At 43.1% G+C, this 25,675-nt stretch overlaps 1 protein-coding gene across 1 annotated transcript; it reads left to right on the forward strand.

Moving 5' to 3' along the window:
- The first annotated feature begins 1,211 nt into the window (after window positions 1–1,211).
- On the forward strand, window positions 1,212–25,499 carry klf5l (Kruppel like factor 5 like). The gene is made up of 4 exons (XM_069667947.1): window positions 1,212–1,474; window positions 13,147–14,077; window positions 14,499–14,558; window positions 22,099–25,499. Exons 1-4 carry the CDS (start codon window positions 1,331–1,333, stop codon window positions 22,275–22,277), a joined length of 1,314 nt encoding a protein of 437 aa, XP_069524048.1. The 5' UTR covers window positions 1,212–1,330; the 3' UTR covers window positions 22,278–25,499.
- Window positions 25,500–25,675: the final 176 nt, after the last annotated feature.

Below are 25,675 nucleotides of genomic sequence, written 5' to 3' on the forward strand. Positions count from 1 at the left end.
CCTTGTCAGATGACACTGATTGGATCCGCTTGCTTTTGCTCTCTGAAAAAGACTGTTTTTTCTGCATACCCAGCAGCCTGCTGATACGTGATCCATCAATATTACTCAGACTACAAGCGTACTACAAACGGAAACCAGAACACTCGCCGTCCCTAAAATCCACGTCCCTTTCTACAGAGTCTAGAATCTGTAAATAGAAATGACCCATCTGGTAATAAATGAATAAATATGTTTTGTGTTTTCTGGTGTTATATAATTACATGTTTAGCTCATACATGTGGGTTTGCGGTAAAATCAAAGTGTCCCTATTTGGAGGTTTGAAAATATGGTCACCCTAAGCTAACATCCACTTCTGTCTGTGGTTAGCTCTCTTAGATTTATTTTACCTCAAAACAAGTTTATCTATTTTTCAGCCCTGTGCCATCATTTATACACTCAAGTTTCTGACTAAACAACCTTTGTCTTTATGTTTCTGTAAAGCTTATTGTATTACTCATCATGACTAAAGCTGTATCGTTTGCTGAACCTGCTGTAACATGCAATGAAATGATCTGTCCCGGCATCCTTTTAGATTGTGTGCCCACACAATAAATGATCTTACAAAGGTAAGGCGCAAAGACATTATTTTACCATAATGTACAGCAGCTGGTTGTCATCGATTATTTTCTGCTACGTGCCAAATTTTACCTGCTAATTCCACTATTTCAACAGCCAGCTGTCTGTGTTAGCTGTGTCCAAAGCCACACGTCAACTTATTCAGCATGACTCATTGATTTTTATGACGGGATACACAGTATTGCATAAATCACAAACTAAAGAAACGTGACCAGGAAAATAAGTCTTCGGATAATTTGGTAAATTATTTTATATATTTAAAAAAATAAAATTTTTCAAAATAGCAGTTGACTGTGGAAATCAAGCCTTGAGTTATGTTCAATTAATAAGTAATATGGTTTAATGTGTGCGTGTATGTGTGTGTGTGTGTGTGTGTGTGTGTAGAGGGGACAATACCTTGCCTGATGCCATCCAGTTGTTTTCCTCCTCTCCTAAAGTCTCTCAGGTGAGTCCCGCCTCTCTCCACACACCTGATTGGACAACAACACATATCCTCTGCTCTCATTGGCTGTGCTACGTGTCCACCATCGCCTCCAGGTAGCAGGTCCGTACATGAGTTCAGGTAAAACCTACCTGAGAAACAGAAGAGAGGGGAGGGCTGTGGAATTACGACGTAGCTTTCAGCTCAAATAAGGCGCATTATACAGTATAATATCTCTTTATGTACTTATTATAAAACTATTTCTTTATACGATATATTTAAGTGATAATTGTTATGGCAACGAGTGTAGTTGGACTGGCCATGAATCCGCCGCACACGACAGAAGAGAGGGCGGTTTTCACGCAGCTGAAGCCGGTGAGGATGTCCGGGGCGGACGGCGCTGAGGAAGCGTCCGTGTTTGAGGACGTCAAACCCGGGGTGAGTGTCTTCAGCGACCCGCTGGTCTCCCGGGGAACCTGAGGTCCGGCCTGTCTGTGTGTGTTAATAATAACTTTCATCACCTTTAACCTTCACTTTCTCTCTAAACTGACCACGCGGCTGCAGGTGCTGATTTAATCAAATGGAAATGTCGTTTTTGGGGGTAAACAAAGCTGCTAAATACCGTTTAATTACCTTCGAGCAGCAGGTTGTAGCCTTTTAGTTTTTATTCATCAGGCTTCTTTTACATGTGAAAGGTAGCTGCTTACCTGTACTGGCAGAAGGCAGGTAGGTTAAAGTCCTACACAGACACCTGACCTGTAAGGAAACCCAGGTAAAGTTCACCTGGAAGCTGTTTGGAGCAACAAGTGGCAGCACTACGGCACATCATTCAAATCAAACTAGTAGTTCTGTAATTTGAGGAAGATTGAGTTGAATAGATTGACCTACGTTCGAAGTATCTATTGAGTTATATGTTTTATTCACACATTGAAAAGGTAGTACAAGTACGTTTTTGTGACCATATATTCATGGAAAAGCAGCAACAATCATATTTTAGGAGTTAATTGTTTATACCCTGCTGGCCCTACTTATTCTACCTATCACACTTACATTAAGCTGGTCAAAGAGGCTCTGAGAGCATGTGCCATTTCCTGGTTGTTTTCATATATTGTGAATGAAAAGTTCTGGTCTTCAGTCATGAGATGTGATCACATGGAGGAGCAGGTGTTTTAAAATCATCACTTTACTTTTTGTCTGTGTGAGATAGTCAATGAACGTTTCTCTCTCTGATGCCGGAAATGTACAAGAACATTCAGGAAGTAACTCCCGTCATGTTGTAGCTCGTTGTAACCATAGAATAGCAGGAAAACAAAATGATAAACAACATTTAATGAACCCTGGGCAGCTGATCACAGCAGAGACATGACAGCTGCATTAAAGTTACATGGCTGTGAATTGAACGCGAGCCCTGCGTGATCACAACACAGCACAAACAGAAACCGGACTCCTGCGTGCGGTGCTGAGTCTGGCCTCCGTCCAGGTGTTTGGTAAACAGGCGACAGACCCCGACACCTCGGGCTAAAACTGCTCCGCTGCCACCTGTGCGTGTTTGATCACTTGTCTCTTGGTGCTGTTTTATTTTGGATATTCTACGTTTAACGAGCTCGTGATGCTCTCTTTGTTGTGCGTTGAGTAGGCCGGGCTTCGGCTGTTGATTTTTATGCAAACATGGAGGGGAAGCGGTCACATGTTGGATCTGTTTTGAGCTGACTTTAGAGGCACTGTCAACTGCACAGGTGCAAATGTAGGATCTAACTAGCATCTCGTAGCAGCAGAATGGTAATAATCATCTTGTCTGTCTTCATGCTAAGGAAACAGGTTTTATCTTAAGTGTGGTTATGAAATTGACTGAATTTGACTCTCATTCATCCTTCAAGACAAAACTACTTATAAATGTTCAAATATTTAATCAGTGAACTACAACAGGTGGAGGAATGCCTGACATCACAAAAGCTGGAGGCAAACTTCTTTTATTTTTTGCTTTTTTATTTATTGTGTCTTCAGGTTTCCATCGCGTGTCTTGTTCTGTGTGATGTTCGAAACACTGTGTTCTGTCCCGGCCTGCCTTGCTGCAGATATAAGTAGGTCACAACGACTGTCATAAACAGTGAAGACTGATTTTACAACCTAAATGAGGTGCTCTGCGTGCTTGTAGGACTCCATGAACCGGGTGAGAGCCTGAACATGAGCACAGCAGCACAGGTTGGCACAGTTTGGTACATATTCTAACATGAAACATACTTGCTACTTTTCTGCATCAACATGGTTTTGTAACTTTAGTTTTGAGGTTTCGCGTAAGACAAATAGTCCAACATTCATGTGCATTTCCTCCTGTTTCTCGCTGCTGGAACATGCACTGCTTGATGTTATGCAAAACCTGACTTAGTCAAGAACAAAGACGGCAGGTTAAGTGAAATAGTTCCCCCTCAGGCAAATAAATGCTAACTGCAGCCTGAGAGGGTTTACCTTATGTGCTCTTGATTCACCGTGAATGTGCATGAAGCATGTTTGTGAAACACATTCCTCAGAGATCGCTCTCTGTCGGCCTGTGTGTGTGTGTGTGTGTGTGTGTGTGTGTGTGTGTGTGTGTGAAGAGTTTCAGACCCCTGTCAGGGTTCTGGGTGAAAAAAAAGTCTCCTTCATCTCTTTATGCACGCTCTTTCTCCCCCTCTCAGACACGTCTCTGTTTCATTGTGTTGCTGTTTTAAAGAGCGTTTAGCCGAGTCTCTGTCGTGACAGCAGTATGTTGCCCGACCTGTCTGAGCAGGGCCCGCATCTCCATAGGCCGCCCCGAGGCAGCGAGGAGGATGATAAAGGCTGACCTCATGAGAAAGTCTCAGCAGCAGTGAAAGGCTGACAAGGCACCTCGAACACATGCAGGTCTTTGCTTCGCTCGGACGTTGTTGTTCTCGTTGTTTTTGGTGAGTTTGTGTGCACACGTCTCTGTAGCTGCCCAGTCATTGGTCAAAAACTGTAAAGTAACGTGTCTTTTGGCTTTGTCTGTATATTTTTCATGAGTTGTTTTGTTAACCTGACACAGATTATCACTTCAGAAAGTTGCCACAACTTATAAGTCCTGTTTGTTTCCAGCTGATGAATATAAGCCCAGTAATAGCTCCTGTTTCTGCTCTCTTGTGGTCTCCACCAACCCCTGAAGGAAAATCTGATGTTGAGGTTTGTTGTTAACTTTTATGTCTGCAGGTTTTAATACAATCTTTTGTTCCCAACACCTGAGAAACATTTGAGAAACGGCCGAGTATATTTTATCTGCATTTTAAGGCCGTATCGGAGGCATTTCCGAACCTGGTATCAGCATCAGAATAAAGTCTAGAGCAGGGTACAACGATAGTGAATCAGGTATCACAGCTATTTTCCTGAAACCGGACAGTTCACGGCTTCAAATCTAAAACCTTGAGCTGAATGTAACTGAAACGTCTGCAGAGCTGGGGGGGGCTGCAGAGTCGGTTGATGACACTGTTTGTTTATTACAACGAGCAAAGCCTTCACATTACACACAAGCTCAGGGCTGGGCAATTAAACCATCTCAGAGATCCTTATTCGATTTATTTTGATAACGATGATAAACTTTGAACATTTTTACTGCAAACCGACACATTAAATTGTTAAAGTCATATTATTTTTACCCTGCAGGTCTTTGCAGAGCTAAAACTAAAGCACTCGTTAATGAACTGTTCTTAAGTTTGAATAATAAACCGTGTGCTTTCTTCAGGCTTCCTTCATTGTCAGGGTGATATTACACAACTTGCATAAATCACTGAGGAGCTTCCTGTAGTCATTTTTAAACAGTTCCTGCTCACAGACCATCAACGCAACAACAGCAACATGAGGTTTGTGACTGTTTCTTGTGTTTTGTCTGTGATGTTTCAGCGCTCACCACACCGGACTCGACCTAATGATAAGATTCTTCTTCAGTCACCATGAGGGACAATTTGTAGTTCAGCATTGTGCCGTACAGGACAGTAACTATTACTCCCACTATCACGAATGATTGCATTTGCTCTAAGATTTTCTACTTCTTCTTCAGAGATGAGGAGTTAGACAAGAGAACTTATTTAGAAAGTATTGACTTGTGTGATTACGACCAACCTGGACAAGCATCTATACTCTGTCGACCAAAGACTAAAGTTTGTCGTCTCTTTGAGGCTTGATGAAAACACGTTTTATTCCAGAACTAATCTGCTGTAGCACATCAGCCGGAAAGGCAGAATGAGTCACTGATATGAAACCTATTTCCAGATTCTTTCATCGTTCCATCGTCGGCAGCTTTCCTGTAAGCCTGAGCGCAGACGACAGACGAAGTTACAGACTAACTTCTTGGCGCACAGATGAAGAGTGAGTCGCCCGTCACGCCTAATGATTCCTGCAGATCAATACTCAGATATGGTTTTAAAGATGTGTTTACATCCTGGGATTGTTCTGGGACCTCGCTGTGTTTGAGTTCATCCTCCTGGTGTCAGGCTCCCGTCATGTCAGCCCTCCATTACTGACTTATCGTACGTTCTGCCGTATTTTCCGGCCTCTTATTGTGGTCCACCGATGTTTTCCATGTAGCTGAAGGCTCACGTGGTTTGGGTTTGACTAATGATTTGACTTCCAGGACTACACAAGTAGCTGCTTTGCATGTGAGCAAGCGCCTGCTGACGAGTCTCTGCTCGTACACTGATTGTTGATGGGAAGGAACAGGATTCATTTTGTCCTGTTAATTGTAGAAGACAGTCTAATGATTTGGAAGATTGGGGCAAACGTAGACTTTTGTTGTGTTCATTTATTTAAACGTATCTTAGATTTTAAAGTGGAAATGGAGTTTGCTACAAAATTTAATCTCCTGCTTTGAATTTTTGTGGCGTTTTCTGCATTTATTCGATGTCACAAACGATGCCTGACTGATTTCAGTGGGTAACATCCTCTTGAAGTGTTGTTATTGTGCTGACGTGGCTCTTTTAGCGCAGTTTCTGTCTCTCATCTCTCTTTGTTGTCTCATTTGTTGTTGGGTCTTTAGTGGTTGTGAAACGTCTGCAAATAAATCAGATATGAACACAGGAAGGGATTGCTCAGATTACTGCTGCTTTAAACACCTTTAAGCAGATCGTCTTACCTGTATGAATCACAGGCATACCTCCACAAACTGACATCATGCCTTGTCTGTGCTCCATATTACTCCTAAGCCTTATTTGGATTGTTGTAAATCCACCGCAGAGATTTGGGTTCAAAATGCTGTAAATGAGAGCGGCAGAGCCACGCAAACCTGACATCTTAGTCTTGAATTTACGGAAACACAAAAACGCCTAAAAGTAAAAGAAATAGTTTCAAGCTGTTCTGCAAATTCGTAAGTGCATAAAAACATGGACTAAAGACTTCCTTTAGTTTTGGCCTGTCAGATGCTTGTAAAAAGTATTAAAGTTGAGTATATTTGCAGCTTTTCTAAGATGTTTTAATCAGCATGTGTTACACATTACATCTCATTTAAATAAGTATTTAATAAATTGTCTTGATGCATTTGCAAACCTGTAAATCCGTCTGATCCTCCCACAGAGTCTCATTTTACCAGCACAAGGACCCGAAACACCGCGCAGAGATTCATCATGTGACTCATACAGTTCAGACTGTTTGGTCTGCAGATGTCGTAATTACCCATCATGCCCGGCCGTGCCTCTGTACCAGACTGCACATGCTGCCCACAGGCTGTCTACTATTTCTCAATGGCTGCGGTCGCATCTTCGGCCTGATCTCCTCGGTGACGGTCTCTGTTTATCCCTCATTTGTCTGGAAAAACAGTGAAAATCGTTCACGTGAGTCAAAACAAAAGGTGACATCATCCTGAGGTGAGGGGAGAAGCCGGGATCTTTACTGCAGGATGGATATGAGACGGACCTTTACCTGTTCTGTGGGACAAGAGTGAACAGAGAGAGACAGGAGACAGAGAGGACGGCTCGTGGCAGAGGCGACTGTTTGAAGAAATGTTAACCTGAATGTAAGGATGTCGCAGTTCAGTCGCAGAGACTTATCTCCCAACATGATTGATGTGTTTGAGAGGTGTTGGTTGACACCTTGTGTCCTTGCCGTGTTGGACCCTCAGGTGGGCTCAGTCTGCAGCAGAACAGCTTCTTGTGTTGATATTCACGCTGATGGAAAGTTCGATGACTGTAGTGTTAGTGTTAGCTACGCCTCCTCTCGCCGTTCCTCCTCTACTCTGCTACTCGGGAACAGAACGCTGCAGGAGCCCCATTTGTCCACAGAGCTGTCAATCATGAGGTCACACCCCCTTTTTACAGCATCAAATGACTAATTAAAAGTGTCAGAAAAATGAACACTTGGACATAAATCAGCATGATAAGAACTAACTATAAAGACAGAAACCATGTTTGACAAAAATGTATTTGACGTGTATTTTGATTTTATAGTTTGACTCATGTCCCATCTGTTAACATGGAGGAGGCGGACCTTATGAGCTATACTGCAGCCAGCCTGCAGGGGGCGATAGAGAGGGTTTGGCATAGTATGAGTAATAACCTGAAAGCAGTTGTGATAAAGTTAGATTTTGTGTTGATTGTGGCGCCCCCTGTGGACAGAAGCAGTTTTCCTGTTGCCTTCAAAATCTTCATTTGGCTCGTGTGTGCATTTGTTTGTTTGTTTTTGGAAGCGATCAAAAGAAAGTTTGTTTTCTAGAGAAAAATGTCCTCCTGCTTCCTTTTCACTGGTTATTTTACTACTTCCTGTGAAACTTTGCAGAGGGAAAGAAGAAGCTCTCGCGGTTTGCTGCTGTCGAGTCGAGATCAGACCCAGTAACATGTCTTACTGCTGATGGTCTGGTTTGCTTCTGTAGGTCACAGAGGCATCACTACTCCATTTAGATTGTGTAAAAGCCAATTAACAGCACCTCATAGCAAGTTAAACTATCATATCATCCTACATTACAGACACGTGACCATATACAGACAGCACATGGATTTATATCTAAGTGGATTTGTGCCACCTGGCTGTAACCGCTTGTATTCATTCATCACCGTCCTGTGAAGCCAAAACAAGCCTCGCTATCTCTCCTCCATCAGCAGCCATAAAGCAGCTCCACCGTCTCAAAGGTTTTGTTTTTGCTCTGATGACCCCGACATGATGATTCCTGCTCTGTTGATTCACAGACCAGGAGGCCCCGGCACTATCAGGTCGTTGTTTTATGGAGATCCAAAGGCGAACGGCTGCTGTTCCTCTGCATTCCTTAGAGTCATAAAAGAGAGCTGCTGCGCAGACGCTGCAGCCATTTGTTTTGCAATTAGCAGTGAGAGGACGGGGTCTGGAGATGGCAGATGGCTCGGAGGCTTTTTGGGTCAGAGGAAGCAGAGAGGGGTCAAAGGGCAGCTTTGATTTTTCTTCAGAAGAAGAAGTGGGGCTGCAAATGTTTGTTTGAAATATCCCACGAAAACATTACATTTCCTTTAAGCTGAATAATGAATTAAGGAGATCTTTCTCTTGCTTGTGGCTGGCATTTTATTGAACCACCTGGTGAGGATTTTATCGACCTCTCCGTTAGCTAAACTCGAGATTAAAAGCATTATCTGTATTCAGTATGCCATGGCAGCTAAGATTAAAAGAGCCCAGATTGATAAGGAATGTGCAGAGTTCGAGGAGCTGTTCTTTGAAAGCGTGGGCAGTTCATGATGGCGTCACGGTGAACATCATGTCTGCTTTTATGTTTTTCTTCAAACTGGTGCTTTCGTGTGGTTAAAAAGTGCAGACGTTTCAAATCGAATCAGCTGCACTCAACAAAAAACGAACTTTGTCAGCAAAAGCAGAAAGAGGTTCAGTGTGGAGGATTATTGTCTCGTGCAAGCTTTGATTCTCTGTTTCCTGCACTAAATGCAAACTAGTGACAATGAGAAAACTCTGAATAGTTAGAGGTGTAAAGTGGATCTCGTTGTTGTAAATGGGGCTAAAACAAATGAAGGTCCTTTAAGGATGGATGTCAGATTGGCAGAACGTGTGGAAACTCCCACTCCGCCCCATAAAGCAGAACTGGACTGATAAGAGACGTTTGTTATCAGGCAGAAGGATTCATAGCGGAGCAGTTATACATGTTCTCCAATTATTAACTGACTGAGTCTCTGCACAAAGATTTACCACATTACATTATTGTTCTTCTACTAGTGCTTCTAGGTTGATGTGCCGCTTCTTTAATGTGTTGATGATTGTAAGCATAGTGAATAGGGCAGGAAAAACATCCTTTAAGGGATCCTTACAGCTATGGGCAATAAACAAACTTGACTCAGGATCTTTATGTCGATAATGAAGATAAACTTTGGACATTTTATACTTGATATGGAGAGATCTTACAGCCAAAATAAACACTACAGCCAGTCAGTCTGCTGTTTTTTGCTTGTGTGCAAGACAACAGAAAATTTCCAACATCTGCTTTTATGCTGTGCAAGAAACATTTTGGTCTTTGGACATCTAGACGCTAAGAGTGGAACAAGTTTAGCTTACGTCTTGCAGCATTTCGGCTCGCAGCCTCTGAAACTTTGCCCAAAATGTCAAACAGAAGCTGATTTTTCACATTAAACTTCTTCTTTTGGTGTTTTCACCATTTTTAATCACCTGTTGGTTTGATTTGAAGAGGAGGAGAACTCTGCAGATAATGTGGCTCTCAGTAGTGTGAACTAACGTTGTTAGCAGTCGCTTGTAGACCCTCCTGACGTCCTGCCCACTGATTGCATCGTAATTTAATTCAGCATTTTTACCTCTTTAATTGTCTTGGGAGGAAGATGCACTTTCTTTAGGGTGGAACTATTTATAAATGATTCATGATTTTAAAGGTTGTGCTTTTTTTAAAGCTTCTTTTTATCCAGGGAAGGTTTGCTAATGTGTGCAAACTTAGTGACTTCTAAATACATGAATTATGAAGTGTGGTGCAGTTAGAGGGAATTATTTGTGCACGCCTTTCTTCTTAGAGAAAAGCTAAGCTAAATGAGGCTAACGTTATCCTCCAGCATACATTATACTGCATGCAGACACATCAGTAAAGGCGTCCATGAGTTTGTTTCAGTTTGTTTCAGTTTGTTTCTGCAGCTACATCCTTGGTTGAACATGCGCAGTTTCATCCTTGCATGTGCCTCAGAGAAAATAAAACAAGTAGAGATATGTCACAAGCGAGAAAAGTTAAGCAAATCAGTGACACAGGGTGAAAGGGACATAGGGGACGTGGCCAAGGGCACCCGAGGGTTACCTGTGCCAGCAGCCGAGCAGCACAGGGCCTGTTTGTGTCGTGTCCTGAAAGGAACACAGGAGCCTCAGAGAGAAGAAAACAGAGAGGCTGTTTTTGTAAATAGCCAAGACTTTAATTTCACCAAGTGCTCAGATTGCACCGATGACAAGGTGGTTTGAGTTCACCTGCAGCAAACGATGGGCGTCTGTCAGCCCTGCAGGCGTGACTGGACGGACTCACACATGCATACAGAGAAATGTGCTCTCAGACATACGCACACTAGCTCTGCACAAAATGAGGACAATCTGCAACGTGCAATAACATTGTTCAGTTTTTTTACTATACTATGATTACACACACAAATAAAACATGCACAGAAAGAACAGATGACCTCTTAAGACCCCAAAGAGAGAAATAACTGCCCAGGGTCTGTGTGTGAAAATACATCAGCAGATCATTAATGGATGGATGAAGGAGCTTTGTGTGTCGGTGGTGCTGGCACTGGAAGCAGCTCTGCAGAATGACGGTGTTGAAACAGGTTTTTCTCCGCGGCTTTGTGCTGCTGGCCTCGACCTCGAACACATCAACACCTCGTTAGGTCATTTGTGCCAAAATCAGAGGATGAGAGCCAGGACTGCACTGCTCACGCTGGGGTGCGATTCCTCTGTGCAGTTCATGCAGTTAAGCTCCCACTGGTTGATTTTATTCAATTCACATTTATTTAAGCCAGAAGTACAAGCACACAAGTTAGAGTGACTACAGACTTCAGTGACACAGGGACTAAATCCAGCTCATACGAGAGCTGCATTCATCAGTTAAATGTACTTTTAGTGTTATTATTAATTGTTTTATTCTTATTCATATACACTGTATTGTTGCTTTGCTGTCTGTCCGGTCTCTCCTCCCTCTCCTCATCCTTTCTTCAGCGCTGGGTTTGTGTTGACACAGAGGATCTCTTTTGTCTGCCAGGTCTATTTTTACCTGACAGTGTTTAAGTTTCGCTGCATCGTTCTCATGCCTCCCGCCTTTGTTTTGGTTTGCTGAGAGCTTTTTTTCTCTCTTCATCTTCATGCATCAAATCGCTTCCATCGGACACACCCATGGAGGAAACTCTGTGTGTGTGTGTGTGTGTGTGTGTAGCTCTGGTGGTAATCTGGTGTTTGTGTACATGCATGCTTCTATTTGTGTACATTTGTGCATACATGCATACCTTTTTTATTTGCATTTTTGTTGCATGTGCATTTGTGTGTGTGTGTGTGTGTGTGTGTGTGTGTGTGTGTGTGTGTGTGTGTGTGTGTGTGTGTGTGTGTGTGTGGTCTCTGCAGAGTAGATTCTTTAGGTAACGGCTTGTGCATCTCTAAAGGACCAACTGTCTGCTTCAACGACGCTGAATGCCACAAACACACACACACACACACACACACACACACACACACACACAGAGCAGTTAATCAGGATTAAGAGCAGATAATGCCGTTCACTTAAACAAAACAGAAAATACCTGCAGTTTATTTTCTTTGCGCTCCTCCTGCCCCGTCTTGTTGTTTCAGAAAACATTTTTCTGTATTATAACAAAGGTAATATTTCCACACCCTCGGCTGCGTCTGATCACACGTGACTGACTGATGCATGTCAGTGGCAACATGAGCAAACGGTAATAACTGTCAGGAGATTTGGATTCTTTTCTTGTTTAATGCTGCATGCCGCGATCATCCCTCGGCTTAAATAACAACACAAACAATGAAGCTTTTGTGTGAAATATCCGCATGACAGACAAGAATGTGTCTGCGTTGGACTCCATCATCTCCATGTTTGAAGAGGCGACAGTTTTAATCAGCAACGTTTGCTGCTGCTGGCGCCTTCAATAAACTTTGTATCTGTGAGTTAAAATTAAACTCTTGGATGTTTTCTGGTTAATATTCTGTCTGCATACTTGTGTATGTCTGAATTTTCACCTAAAAAAAAAAAAGTATCAATCTATGTAATAACGACACATTGAGTACGCAGCCAGCTTTCTTAGTAGCTGTGGAGTGGAAGTAACTGGGAGGAGTGTGGATAAAAAAGCAACAGGTTTTAAGATGGCACAGTCTCAGAAGAAAGACATCTTGTGGCTTAAATACCTGTAAGGTGCCTTTGAAGGTATTTGCAGGTTTTTTTCTTGCCTTTTTCTTTTCGCCACATGTGCTGCATGTGTCCTGGGCTTTTCAATCCTTTGGCTTGTTTGCATCTTTTTCTCTTCATCCCAAATGAGATGGAAATGCAGGAAGCATCACTTCCTGTTTACTGCTGTGGAGTGAGAGCTTCATTTAGCAAAGTGGAAAGACTTCAGCGAGGTAGTAGGTCAAGTTTATATCAGCCGGAAAACTGTCGTGTATTTAAGTAAGAGTCCTGCAGGTGCATCATTTTCACTCAGTGATCAGCTGTTAGAGATCGCCCGCAGATTGTCTTTAACTCCAACCAAGCAGGATAACCGTTACTCATGAGTTACTCGAACCACTCAAATATATTGTAGTTCTGAAGGGCAGAGGGGTAACATGTGGATGTAGTTCAAATCCATCTTCAGCTGTCTCTCTGTATCAGTGGTCCTGGCTGTTAGTCAGGGCAGCGAGCTCCACTGGGAAGCAGGAATGTGAGTTATGAGAAAGGGGGGATGATGGAGGAGGAAGTCCTGGTACCAGCTTCTCATATTTTTCCTTTATTGATCATTTTCTTCTAATTACTGCTGCCTCGCTGCCAAAATACATATTTGTATGTTTTTGGCTTCACTGGCTTCTTTTAAGTTGGAATGAAATGGAACTGAGCCATGTCACAGCCACCTCATCCCCATGTGCAGAACATAACTTCTCTAAATAATTCCAGCTTTTCCTTTTTAACCGTCTGTCTTCTTGTTTTTCAGACTCGACTGGAGTTGGATAAATACTTCCCCCAGGCCAACAGTCCTCTCTTGACCCTCCCTCTCGACCCTACAGACAAGAAGTACAGGCGAGACAGTGCGTCCGTGGTGGACGAGTACTTCTCAGAGGACAAACCTACCACCCCTTACAGCCTCAACATCAACCTCATCCTCCCCAGCACCACCCACCTGCGCACAGGCCTCTACCGGCCCAACAAGACCCTGACGCCGCAGCAGATCAAGACGGAGCCCGGGCTGGAGGTGCCCTGCTCCATCCCCACCACCACCACCCAGGCCCTACCGGACTTCACCTCTGTGTTCAGCGTGCCGCCTGTCGTCAACAACGTCTTCATCAAACCGGAGATGAGCGCTGGAGGGATGGTGAGCGTGCCTGCAGGGTCCCAGCAGCAGCAGCCAAACTTGGACACGGAGCTTCACATCGGACCCCAGCCCCCCCAGCCGCAGGTCTACCACATGCCCATCACCAGCGCTGCTGACCTCACCATGACTCTGTCCCACAACAGCCCGTCAGCGCACGTCACCACCAGCGGCAGGACCATAATGAACCTCGGCGGCATCTCATTGCCGACAAACAACAACAACTACATGATGGCAGAGCACCAGCTGCAGCAGCACCACGGTTACTACCACGCCTCTCCCAGCAACTCATCCCAGCACACGGCCCCCCACAGTCTCCCCCCCTCACCCCCAAACTCTCAGCCAGGGAGCCCCGACGGACAGGCAGAGCTGCTTAGCTTAGCGGCACACGCTCCGCCTCCATACCAGCAGCGCCTGGGAGGGTTAAAGGTGACAGGACTGTCCCATCATGCCTTGCTCATGACACACGGCCAGGGGGTTCTGACAGGTCCCAAATACAACAGGCGGAACAACCCGGAGCTGGAGAAGAGGAGGATCCACTTCTGTGACTTCCAAGGTGGGTGGTTTGTTTGCATTCAGCTGAGTAATGGGGGCAAGTAACTTCTTTGGTTTCAACAAGTCTTTACATCTCAAAGTTGACGAAGGCCCTGATCAACTGGAGATATTTACAAGTCTACCAGTCACAGGAAGTACAACTGTGTTTGTTGAAGGGATTAATTGGACGCATGAGCTCAAAAGCTTCCAAGGTCCATGTTGCCTTCCTTGCCAAAGCCCCTTGTTGGTGAATAAATACATGAATGGCTTGAACCTGTTTCTGTCCTCCCGTATGTCATCCTCTCTGGGCCAAAGGTGAAAAACAACCTGAGAAACAGCCCATTTTCCTCTTGGATAAACAGCTTTATGACAAAGGTAAACTCAGGTGAGCACATTTCCGCTGTCGGTTGAACTCACGATCTCTCTCTGTGATTTCTTTTCAGGCTGCACCAAAGTTTACACAAAGAGCTCACATCTGAAGGCACACCAAAGGACGCACACAGGTGAGGGAACAGTTCTCTGCCCGTTTAGCTGCAAATAGAAACAGACGTGACAGGAAGGCTTTGTTTCTTGCTTTCTGTTGGGTTAATCTGAACGTTCCTTTCCAACTACCTTCGGATTTCTACCAATGTTTTTCTTAACTCAGGCCAGGTTTGCTCAACACAACATAACATCGATGCTAAAGGTCATCTAGTAGCCAATCAGCGATGGTGATCAAACAGGAAGCAGCCGATTTCAATCATGGAATTCAAGCGCAACTTCAGCGCTTCGTCCAAATTAAAACATTGCTCCAACTACAGGATGATCTGGCAGTTTTTCACCTCCCCATACGGATGCAACAGACGACTGTATTTCAAAATGAAATGCAACTGTATACCCTGTATTTGGTAGAAAATCAGCTTTCTCAGATGCAAAGCAACTTAGTAGTGTGTAATGTGTTCTGAGGAATAGGACTCAGGTTAAAGCTCAGCCTCGACCAGAGTGTGGATGCCCCGCAGTTACAGTATTGCTCAGAAGTGTCTGTGAGGAGTCTCTTAAAGTTTCAACACTGCTGAGGAGTTGGGACCCTTGCATAAGTTCCCATGTGTGTGCTTCAGTCTTTCTGTCCACGCCTGACCTAACCCCGGGATTCAAACCACCAAAATCTCTCTGTTTGTTTGGCTTCAGCTTATTTATTTGTTTATGGCATATTTTGTCCCGAAGCCAGTTTCGATACACCCAAGAAGACAATAAAAAGGAAAGATGACAAAGAATCAACCTTAACTTACTCAAGAGTTTTTGTTTTTTCTGCACCATGTCTGAACGTGCTCATACCTGTCCGCTGAGCTTCCCCAGAGAGAGACAGAACAAAGAAGGGACGGAGGAGGGGAGGAAGGAGGAAAGAGGAAAAAAAGAGGGAAGACACGCTGTTAAAACTAAGGCCAAACCAGTTACTCCTGCTTTTCAGTCTCCTTTCAGAGGATGGTGGAGGGAGGCAGGTGGGGGGGTTTGAAGAATGGGGGAAGGCTGGTTTCGATGTGTTTCCCTTCTGTAAGATGAAACCTGCAGATTCCCAGCAGCCTCAGACCTGGATTTTGGAGATTTACTCATGCGATAAAAGCCGCTCGGCTCCTCCGGTGTGAAAACAGTGACTGAGAGAAAGAGCGAACACGTGAATGAAATGTGCAAATAGAAACAGATCATAAATAGATAAGATGAGGCTTTATGGGTCCCAGTGGGAAGTTTGGATGTTACAGCAGCAGGATACAACAACGTAAAAGACAAATAGACTATCAGATGTGCAGTGAGAATAGTAAAATATACAGGAATGCTGTTGACAATTTTGATGCAAATATTTGCTGTCGTTGGCGTATCACTTTGTCAGTAGTTGAATCATCGGTGGTTTCCTATCTAAGCATGGTTGTACAGTCATTTGGCAGCCGGGGGATTGGTTATTAACAGGATATCAACTTGATTAAACAAACTGCCAAGCTTCTTTGCTCCCTGCAGGCCTAGAGTCTTTTTGCTGCACTGAATACATCTTGTCCAAAACACGTAGCTGAAATGTGCAGCAATTTGCAAACATTTCCTGTCCTGTATCTTACATCCCCCTCTGTAGGTCCTGATCCCCTAGGATAGAAGCGCCTGCAATAGGGCAACCTTAAAATCATCCCTGTGTTGCAACTTCTTTCTTTAATTAGCAGCTTTTAAGATCCCAAATAACAAAGGTAATCTCCCCTTAAAGAAAGCCTCCAATTCCTCGGCTATGAATCAGGAGCACTTCCTTCTGCTAGCTGTGTTAAATGTGTTCTGTTTATTCTGGTAACTCTGTAAATCTCACAATAAGGCTTGCAATCTGGCAAATCCAGGCTTGCTTAAACTTGTTTTGCATTCAGTTGACAATGACTCATAAGTTAGAAACGTTGACTGTCCCAAAGTGAAGGAAATGTCCAGGGCAAACCAAGCCAAATTAACAAAAGACTTGCATCAAACTTCTCCCATTGTTGTTGGAATTTCCTTAAAAATCCTCCACAAATATGGAGATCTTTGTTGTCACTGTTAATCCAAACAAATCTCATATCCTACACACATACAGGTCATAGTTAACATACATTTCTTTATTTTGCGGAGTGCCTCAAGGCTCTATCCTAGGTCCTCTTTTTTTTCTGTCTATATGTGCCTACCTTAGGACAAATATTTCATTTGTTTCCACAGCTGCAGAAAGCATGCAGCTCGGCATACCTGTGTAGTTCTTAATGTAAGACTAAACATTCTAGTTATCTATTTAGTTTTGGTTTAAAAATGATTAACTTTCCGTAAAGCGATTAGTTGTTTTTGCTGTAGTTAGCGCCTGTCTCTGTCTGCACATGTACAGTTTTCTGCTCAACAGCCAGAGGGAACATTGCCATGAAATTATTCAGAACAGGAGCCGAACATAAATCTAAATGTTTCATCTCTGTCTCATTATGTCGGCAGAGATTTATATTGTGGTGACGCTCCGTCACTAGTATATGTCTGTTTCGTATCACTGCCACTGCCATTATGTTTTCTTTTGCCTGAGGCGATAGTATCAGGAAGTTGTGTGGGTGTGTGTGTGTGTCAACAGGAAAAAAATGCTATGAATCTTTCATTAAGTATCAGTTTCATAAGGGCGACCTGTGTTTCAAAGAAGTCACCTTTTTTGGTAAGAAGTCACGTTCTAACTGCACATCTCCAAGATTCACCAACGTAGTAGACAGTTAGCCGCCGTTGTACGTTTGATTTCTGGTATTCAGTTTTCTTATCCGTTCACGGTGAAATGACACGGTGGCTCATTGGTTTGAACTGTCTGGTCAAAACCAAACAGGATTGAGTTTATACATGTTCATGAGCTCCACCCGAGACTAAAACGCACCCAGGTTCAGTCTGATGGAAACTCCACATTGATGTAAATGTTTTTATTCGTGTGTCAGCACTATGACATGTCTAACGTGTATCCTGCATCCCCCACAATGCATGCTGGGACTGGCCAATCGCTGGTGCTCAACCTGCTCTTTTTGCAGTCGGAGAAAGAATCGATCATTTACCAGCATCAGAAAAAAAGGAATGTTTCTGGTATTGGTATTTGTTGCTGATAATACTTTTATTCTCTTATGTAAGTAAAACATCTGAATTCTTTTGCAATCACTCAGCAACACCTTTAAATCTTCGTGTTATCAAATGTTATCAAAGCAACCAATCAATCAAGGTGTGAACCACCTGAGGCTGTGGATGTGCAGGTTATTGTAGTGCATCGGTCTGCCTTCATTCAGAGCTCTGTTTCACAACAATCCGCCCCTCCCACTGCTGCGCGGGGCCAGCCTTGACCATGGCCTCAGCAGCCATTTGAGCTCAATTAAAGTCAATGTGCAACTTTTGTAATTGTGTTAGTGCTCGTATGTGTGTGTGTGTGCATGTATGTGTGTGAAGAGTAGAGTGCTATCAGCCTGATTAGGGAACCCTCCAGCCCTCTTCACAAACACTACCTGAGCTGATAAACCTGAGAGGTCCTCAGAGAGTTTATGGGCGTCCTGAAAGAGCCTGACAGTGTTTGCTCTTTGACTCAGTAAAACCAGGCACAGGTGGTTTTAAACTGTTGTTATGATACTCCTGGTGTGTTATAGTACACTGTGTGTAGTCATACAAAGCATGAATGGTTTTACAGAGTAGAAATAAGACTTCACATAAAAACAAATCTAGTCTCTCCTAAGGCTGTTCTGGATGTCTGACAAGGACGGGGAGCAGCTCGTTCTTCCTCTCGGCCTTCATACACTCACCATGCTGCACTTTGTGCTGTTTTTTTTAAGCTGCACTTGAACAAGTTAGTTGTGTTGCTTTGCGGTGCAGACGATCTGTGTTCATTTTCGATTAATTGTGCAGCCCCGGAGGAGGCCTCTGTCGATAATTGAGCTCCCGGTAGAAACCTTGTGAGCTATAGACACTGAAGGAGTCTTTACCTATAAACTGAGCTAACGTCGTAAGCCGCAGTCAGCTCACACCCCCTCCTCACATCCTGTCCACTGAAGAGTGTCAGCCAGATTTTTATTTTTCAGTATTAATGATCTTAACTTAAAAAAAATAGAAATTCAGCTATAAAAAATATGTAAAAGACAACTTAAGTGCATGTAAACAAACTTATAACGAACCCTTTAGTTTCTCCTGGCTTTAGAACATTTGGTAATGCAAACTGGCAGCATACAATAATTGTGATCATCTATTTCACTGCAGATAACAGATTGTCTAGCTTGTCATGCGGTGTGTTCAGGGTGTTAGAGGTACTTGAAGCCTCCTATGTAGAGTAAACATATACGTTCCTCATGGAGCCGACGTCAGCCTGCAACAAAGGCCGTTTTGTCCCACAGTGATTGATGATGCTCTCGGGCTGCTTCACTGTCTGCACATTTCTGAGTGTGTTTTATTGTGTTTGTGTGTGTCCATTATGGTTCATGAGGTATTCATACATGCAGTCATTAGTGAATGTATGTGTGTATTTGAGAAACATAGATAATAGTTGGGCCGTTTCTAATGAGCCACCTGATCAAACAGGGGGTGAACAAATGTCTGTAAAGGCTTTTGAGAGCGGATTCTTTTTAGATTTAAAGGAGACGTTAATGTTTCAGAGACGGCAGCCAGGGGAGAGAACGACATGAGGAAATGGACGTGCATTTGTGTGTTGGGCTACAAGCTTCCCGATGCAATGAGGCTAATTAACATTTTCCATTAGGAGCTGGGAAAGCGGGAGAATATAAATCACCAAGAATCACAGCAGAATCGCTCAGCAGACACAAGTAAACCTCATTTCCTCGACAGTAATTCTTATAAGTTGATGGCATCATAAGTATATTGGTCACTTTTGCAGACAGACAAAAGGCAGGTTGACAGAAGAGCTCAGTTTTTCCTTCATTTTGCAACACAGGACCATATGGAAAGAGTCTGACCGATATATCTATTGGGCGATATTATCGGGCCGATACGGACCAATCCCGATTTAACCGTAACAGCATAAATGTTGTTATGAAAGTTGCAAGTATGTAAATATTCCTTAATATGCTTCATTAAACGTATTTCTTCTGGAAAGCAACCTCCTGGATATCTTTGCATAGTTCCATTGGTGCAAAAATCCACTATATTGGCGGCCATATTGGATTTTTTTCTCCTTAAAATCTCTTTCAGTATCGATCTTTAAAATCCCACATTAGTTGGGCTCTTATTTTGAAAAACATTGTGTTTAAGTATGTCAGAAACTAAAGCTTGATGATCGCTCTCCTTTAAACTGAAGGAAAATGAAAGCATAGTCTAGATGGATGGTTGGGTAGGTTTGCACCTGACCTTTTGGCAGCTTGTTTATGAGTATATACTAGTTGAGTGTGTTTGTTCTGAGCGTGTGTGTCGTATTTCACCGGCTTGTTTGCGAGCCCTCAGGGATAATAGTCTGAGAGAGGCGGCTGCGCTTTGACCCCGACCGAGCAGCTATAGAGCAAAACCAAACACACCTGCGTGTCGAGAGCCTCAACCTTTTTATATGGAGACATTTAACACACACACACACACACGCACACACACACACTCATCAAGAGCGGTTAACTCCAGAAACAGGGGATTGTCCTGATAGCAGGCTGGAGCTTCTGAGCCTCTGATGTGGGATTCAGGCGCTTGTGTGTTGTTACACCTCGTTTTTACCCCGAAACATTTTTAGATTTAACTTTAAATTAATTGTTTAAAACTCACGAATGAAGCCGTTCTGCTTCATCTTCCTTATCTTCCTTAAGTCACCTGGACCCCCCCCCCCCCCCCGTGCTCTTTGGACCCCCTGCTCTGCTAATAACCGTCTCTAAGTGATTGATGGCTAATAGCAGATAGCTCCTGTTATTGATTAGACATTATCATATCGGCATTATCGGGGCCCACGCTGCTAATGCGCGCTTGATGACCACATGGCTAAAGGCGATCACGCTCCCTCGGCCACACTGGCTGATAAAAGAGTTTCCAGCAGATAAACTTCGACGCGACTTTTTGTGGCCTTTAACATCCTGTGTTTTTTCTTTCTGTCACGTTTCTACAAATTAAACAGGAACAGACTTATTTAAAAATGTGAACCAAAATTATGAGACCAAGAAATGATTCTAAAGATCTTTAATCAGACTCCAAAAAGGGATTTGTGAACTTTCAGGACATTTTATTTGTCTTTGAAAGCGGAACAGTCTTTCTTTAGTTTTCTGTGTTGTTTGTGCTCAGGCCTTGCGTTGATTTATGTCCTTCTTTGTCATGAATAAATGACATATTTTCCTGCTGTGCATACCAGCCTTTCCAACAGAGCTTTTTGTCTCCTTGTTGATGATTAGCTCACAGTTTGGCAACAGCAGGTTGTGGCAGAGCAGAGAGATGTGGACGTTTGGGTGGGGTAGGATAAGTGTCTTGTTGGATTAACTTTGCTGTTTGTTATTCAGTGCTTTTAGTTTCTATTGTCTCTCTTATGCAGATCTACCTTTTTATTAGCAACACAAGGAGCAGAATTACGGCTAAAATAAGGCGGTGCATGAGTGAGGAATAGAGTTTGTAGTTAACAAAGCTTTGACAAAGACACGTGCAGATTTCTGCGAGATCTCTGAGGATACGTTTACAAATTTATAGGAGAAAAGTTTTGTTTGTTCCGCTGGGAATGAAGAATTTTACAAACCACAGATTTACTTTAAATCCCCCCCGTCTTCCTCCTCCATAATTCCTTCTTTTTTTTTCAGCCCTTGAATATGCTGCTGAGATATCTTTGTCTTGTGATCAATGCAAATTGCCTCGATTAATAACTTAATTTTTAGAGGTGGAAGTTTATCAGAAAGTTAAATGGAGGTTTTAAAGTGTTTCAGGTGTAATTTTCCATTAAAAGAGCTTTAACTGAATGATTGCATGACCTGAGGGAGGCTTGTTGGATTAGCACAAATTAAACTGGAAAAAAAGGTGTGTCAGTATTTGTTGCACACTCCACATTACACTACAGGCTGTGATGCAAACACGTGCACAGAGTGAGTTCTGCTGTCAGCTCCTCACAAAGCAAACCTCTTACGAATGTAATAAAAAACTACATCTAGCAGCTGCAAAGGTGCATTTTTTTAATTCTTGGTTTGCAAATGGAGTAGCAACACGTCCTCTTTTTATTGGAGTTAAATCCTGTGAACTTGGACTTAAAGATGAGGCCATGCTGTCTGACACTTTCCCTGCACAGATAGTATCGAAGGAATTACCCAAGCAAGACAACCTGTGTGCTCCTCTCTGTGTAACACCTCACACACTAGTCGAGCTCATTGTTATTAAGGTTGCAGTGTGCGATCTTATCCCGCCGTTCAGCTTCATGGAAATGAGTGTTTACAGGAGAGAGCCGTGAAAAACCCCAAGCACATTCTTTGTCTCCCAACTGTCATCTGAAAGAATCTGTTGATTCTAATGATAATCTCTGGTTAGCATCACGGCTGCAGAAGGCTGCAACACTTTCTCACTCACACCTTTAAGTTTGAGTACTTCTAATGCCTCCCTCTCCTCCTCTCTCTGTTGCAGGTGAGAAGCCGTACCGCTGTACATGGGAGAGCTGCGACTGGCGCTTCGCCCGATCGGACGAGCTCACCCGACACTACAGGAAACACACCGGAGCCAAACCGTTCAAGTGCGTCGCCTGCAGCCGCTGCTTCTCCCGCTCCGACCACCTGGCCCTGCACATGAAGCGCCACCAGAACTAACACGGACATGCCTGTACATATGAACACACACACGATCACACACAAACCAGTATCCATACACTACAGCCACGTGAACTTTACAGCATGAGGGAGATACAGAACCAAAATCATCCCTGTGCGCCTGGTCGTCTGGTGCTGCACGTTAACATAAGCGGAGTGATTGAACAGAATCCAAAATACAAGTGACCTTTAAGTCATGAAAAATGACCGACAAATGCAGGTGTTGGTGTTTGCCGAGGGAGCCAGTGAAGGTTCACATCTTACACCTACTTCCTGTTCAGTGGATGGGTTGGAGGGAGATACTCCAAACTTCCAAACATCTTAGTCTGAATCAGAATCGGTGTTTATTGCCAAGTAGGTTCACACATACAAGGAATTGGTTTTGGTGGTTTTGGTGCAGAACAATTAACACAGGACTAGAATAAAAATAAGTAAAAGACTTAAAAAGATTAAGATAAAAAATAAAAAGCAATACGTATAATACAACATATGTACAAAGCAAGCCACCAAATTATATTTATCATATTTGTATCTGTACGTGAGAACAACGTAATCCATGATCAAAAAATGACTCAACAATTTCCCCTCGCTCTTCCTCTAATGTGCCTGATCAAGAAATAGCCAGCTAATCAATGGCAAATTTACTATTTCAAAGACTTGTATTTGACTAAGACTGTCATGGGGGGTAAGGCCCCCCATGACAGGAGAAAGGAGGGGGACTCTGTGTATCAGAGCCCGGTCACCTGGTGGTTTCCACAGACTGGCAGAGGGGATTTTGCAGATACTTCAGACAAACTGTAAACTCCTGTGTAATAATCTGCTCGTCTGTTTCACTTCTTAAGGAAACAGGAATAGTGTTTTGTGAACAGAACTTTCATGGCTCGCTCTTAAACATGCAAAACATCTTCCTGTTCAGCATCAGCCAACACCGCGTTAGCTGAAGCACCAGAGCTAATCATCCACCAGGCCCTCAGAGAGGATCTTGGTGTCTGTCTCCTCCCTGAACAGATGTGGATTTAACACATGCACTGGACCAACTAACATCAACGCACAAAACACACACGTTCACACATGACATGCGTTCATCAGAACTGTGGCGTCAGGCTCCACCAAGCTCCTACCAAGCATTCAGGACTCCTTTTGATGACATCCTGGAATCACTTTCTCCTACATGAACTGTTTTCTCCGCCTACAAATCTGCTACCACCTTCCTCCTCCTCCTCCTCATCGTCACTGTCACCATCTTTTATTCTGAGGTACGAACTTTCAAGGAGGAGCTTTCCCCTCCTCCTACTGCCTTTGTAAATACTTGTTTATACGTGTGTGTGTGAGGATGCGACGAATGTATTGAGATTTATACTTGACTTTTGTTTTGTTAATGTGTCGAGCAACGTTCACTTCCTTCATTCTAATCTCCCTTTAAGGGCCTTAAAGACAAAACGAGTAACCAGATAATCAGAGACACAATCAGAGAGCTCTCCGTGGAAAAGTTAATAATCACCTGGTCATGCATGTTTCAGCACAGGTACAACCTGTCGAGCTCACAGCCGTTTGCCAATGTTTGTATCCGTGACTTTACCCGTCACCAGGGCGACCGGGCTCTGACGACAGTTTGCGGTCTGCTTGTAGTCTCTATTCAGCGCCAGTTTTTCTTTTTCTCTCCTGTATATTTGTTTAACACTTCAACTCCAGAAAGACAGACGTGGGTGGATCGACGTGTTACGCAATCGCTCCTGATTGATTTAATGTACAGCTCTCTGTTGACTGGCAGAGCGTGACATTAGCTGTAAGCTGTGTCTGCTTCATTCTTCTGCAGTTTTGAATAATAATAATAAGCTCCGGAGGCCCATAAACGTCTGTGCAGTGGTGGAGCTTGTACGCTTGCCAACAGAAGGGATTACAAGACGAGGAAAATATGTCGCACTGTTGAAAAAAAGAGATTGATTTCACGAGTTTAAACAGGGAACGGATAGAGACATTGAAGAAAGTATAAATACATTTTTACTGACTGAATTATATTATTTGTAATTTACACAAATTTGCCCCCTGACAATCTTTGACCACCTTTTCTACTTAAAAAGTTATATAAAATAAAAACTGTAACATCGGTACAGACAGTTTAAAGACAGGGTTGTAAGTGCAGGTGTGCAATCATGACAGTTTTCCAGTTAATCCGAGTCATATCTGGAAGTTCGATGTCTTCCATTGGAGCTTGCGATCAATAAGAACTTCTACTTCCGAGCCTGGGACAAACGTTTCTGCACTTCTGTCAACTGAGACAATCAAACATAAACCAGCTGAAGCACCACATCTCACCTTTATTTCACTGTTCACTATTACTACAATAAACTTTTTACACTACTTTAGAGCAAATCACATTTTATTGATTTTTAATATCATGAAACTGACCTGGAATTCACTCACTCACACCTGTAGTGCTTCTCCACAAGGGGGAGCTGTTCTGTCACTATCACACCAGTGCTAACCTGCGCCCTCTTGTGGAACGACATGCAACAGCAGTAGCAATTTCAACCTGTCGATGGAGATGGTGATATCGCCCCCTACAGACAAAGACGGTTATAGCTTCTGTAAACGTAGCACTTGCGCCACCTGCGGGAAAAAGATGTCAAAGCTGAACTTTGATTTGATTTCTAAAATGCATTAATTGTTTAAAACTTCTCGCTAACATTGATTAACGTTGTTTAAGTTTTTCATAATTAAGACGTGAAACCAGTTGTAATACCGCTCGTCTCCTGCAGGTGGCACATCAGAGCATTAAAGTTGAGGCAGACGATTGGATTTCTTAAACTGTAACACCTTTTAATGCCACAATGATTTGGATATTGTTGAAGTGTCGAGCATCGATTGTCTGTCCAACATGTGAGTTCATGTAGGAGAAACTTTATTTCAACCCTCTGATTGTTTTACTTCTGAAAGAACAGGTTCTCTGTCTCTCAGGAGGACGGGGCGCTGACCACCCACTGTGTACATAACTGTAGTTTTAACTTTGTAAATATGTGTTTCCTTTTATTTCCTATTATAATATTAATATTTGTTCTTTTTTAACTAATGGGATTTTAGATCGGTTGTATGTGAATGCTTGTTGATTTGTTTTGATACCTAACGTGTGTAAGAGATTTTATCAGTTTATGTTGATAAGAACAAAATGGTGTATTTGTTGTTTTCTGTTGATGCTGCGATGAAACAATAAAAGGATTCATGAATTAATGGTGGGTTGGTTTCTTCTTCTTCATTATTGTAATGTGTGTACAAAAACATTTCTTTAGTCCAAGAAGGAAGGTAATGAGTGGATATCTCACTGTCAAGGCCCCGCTATGTTTGGTTGATTCCCTGAAATAGGACCCCCTGAAGCTTTTACTAATGGTCGAGCGAATGGT

The sequence above is a fragment of the Semicossyphus pulcher genome, unplaced genomic scaffold, assembly GCF_022749685.1.
Source record: "Semicossyphus pulcher isolate SPU_LCO1_2020_fin unplaced genomic scaffold, fSemPul1.0.p SCAF_10, whole genome shotgun sequence".
Lineage (NCBI taxonomy): Eukaryota > Metazoa > Chordata > Actinopteri > Labriformes > Labridae > Semicossyphus > Semicossyphus pulcher.

Bases quoted from the DNA above. Each gene is read 5' to 3' on its own strand.
- klf5l (XM_069667947.1), top strand. From the start codon at position 1,331: ATGGCAACGAGTGTAGTTGGACTGGCCATGAATCCGCCGCACACGACA. The intron at 14,078-14,498 runs GTGGGTGGTTTG...ATTTCTTTTCAG, and splicing joins CCACTTCTGTGACTTCCAAG to GCTGCACCAAAGTTTACACA. The intron at 14,559-22,098 runs GTGAGGGAACAG...TCTCTGTTGCAG, and splicing joins ACACCAAAGGACGCACACAG to GTGAGAAGCCGTACCGCTGT.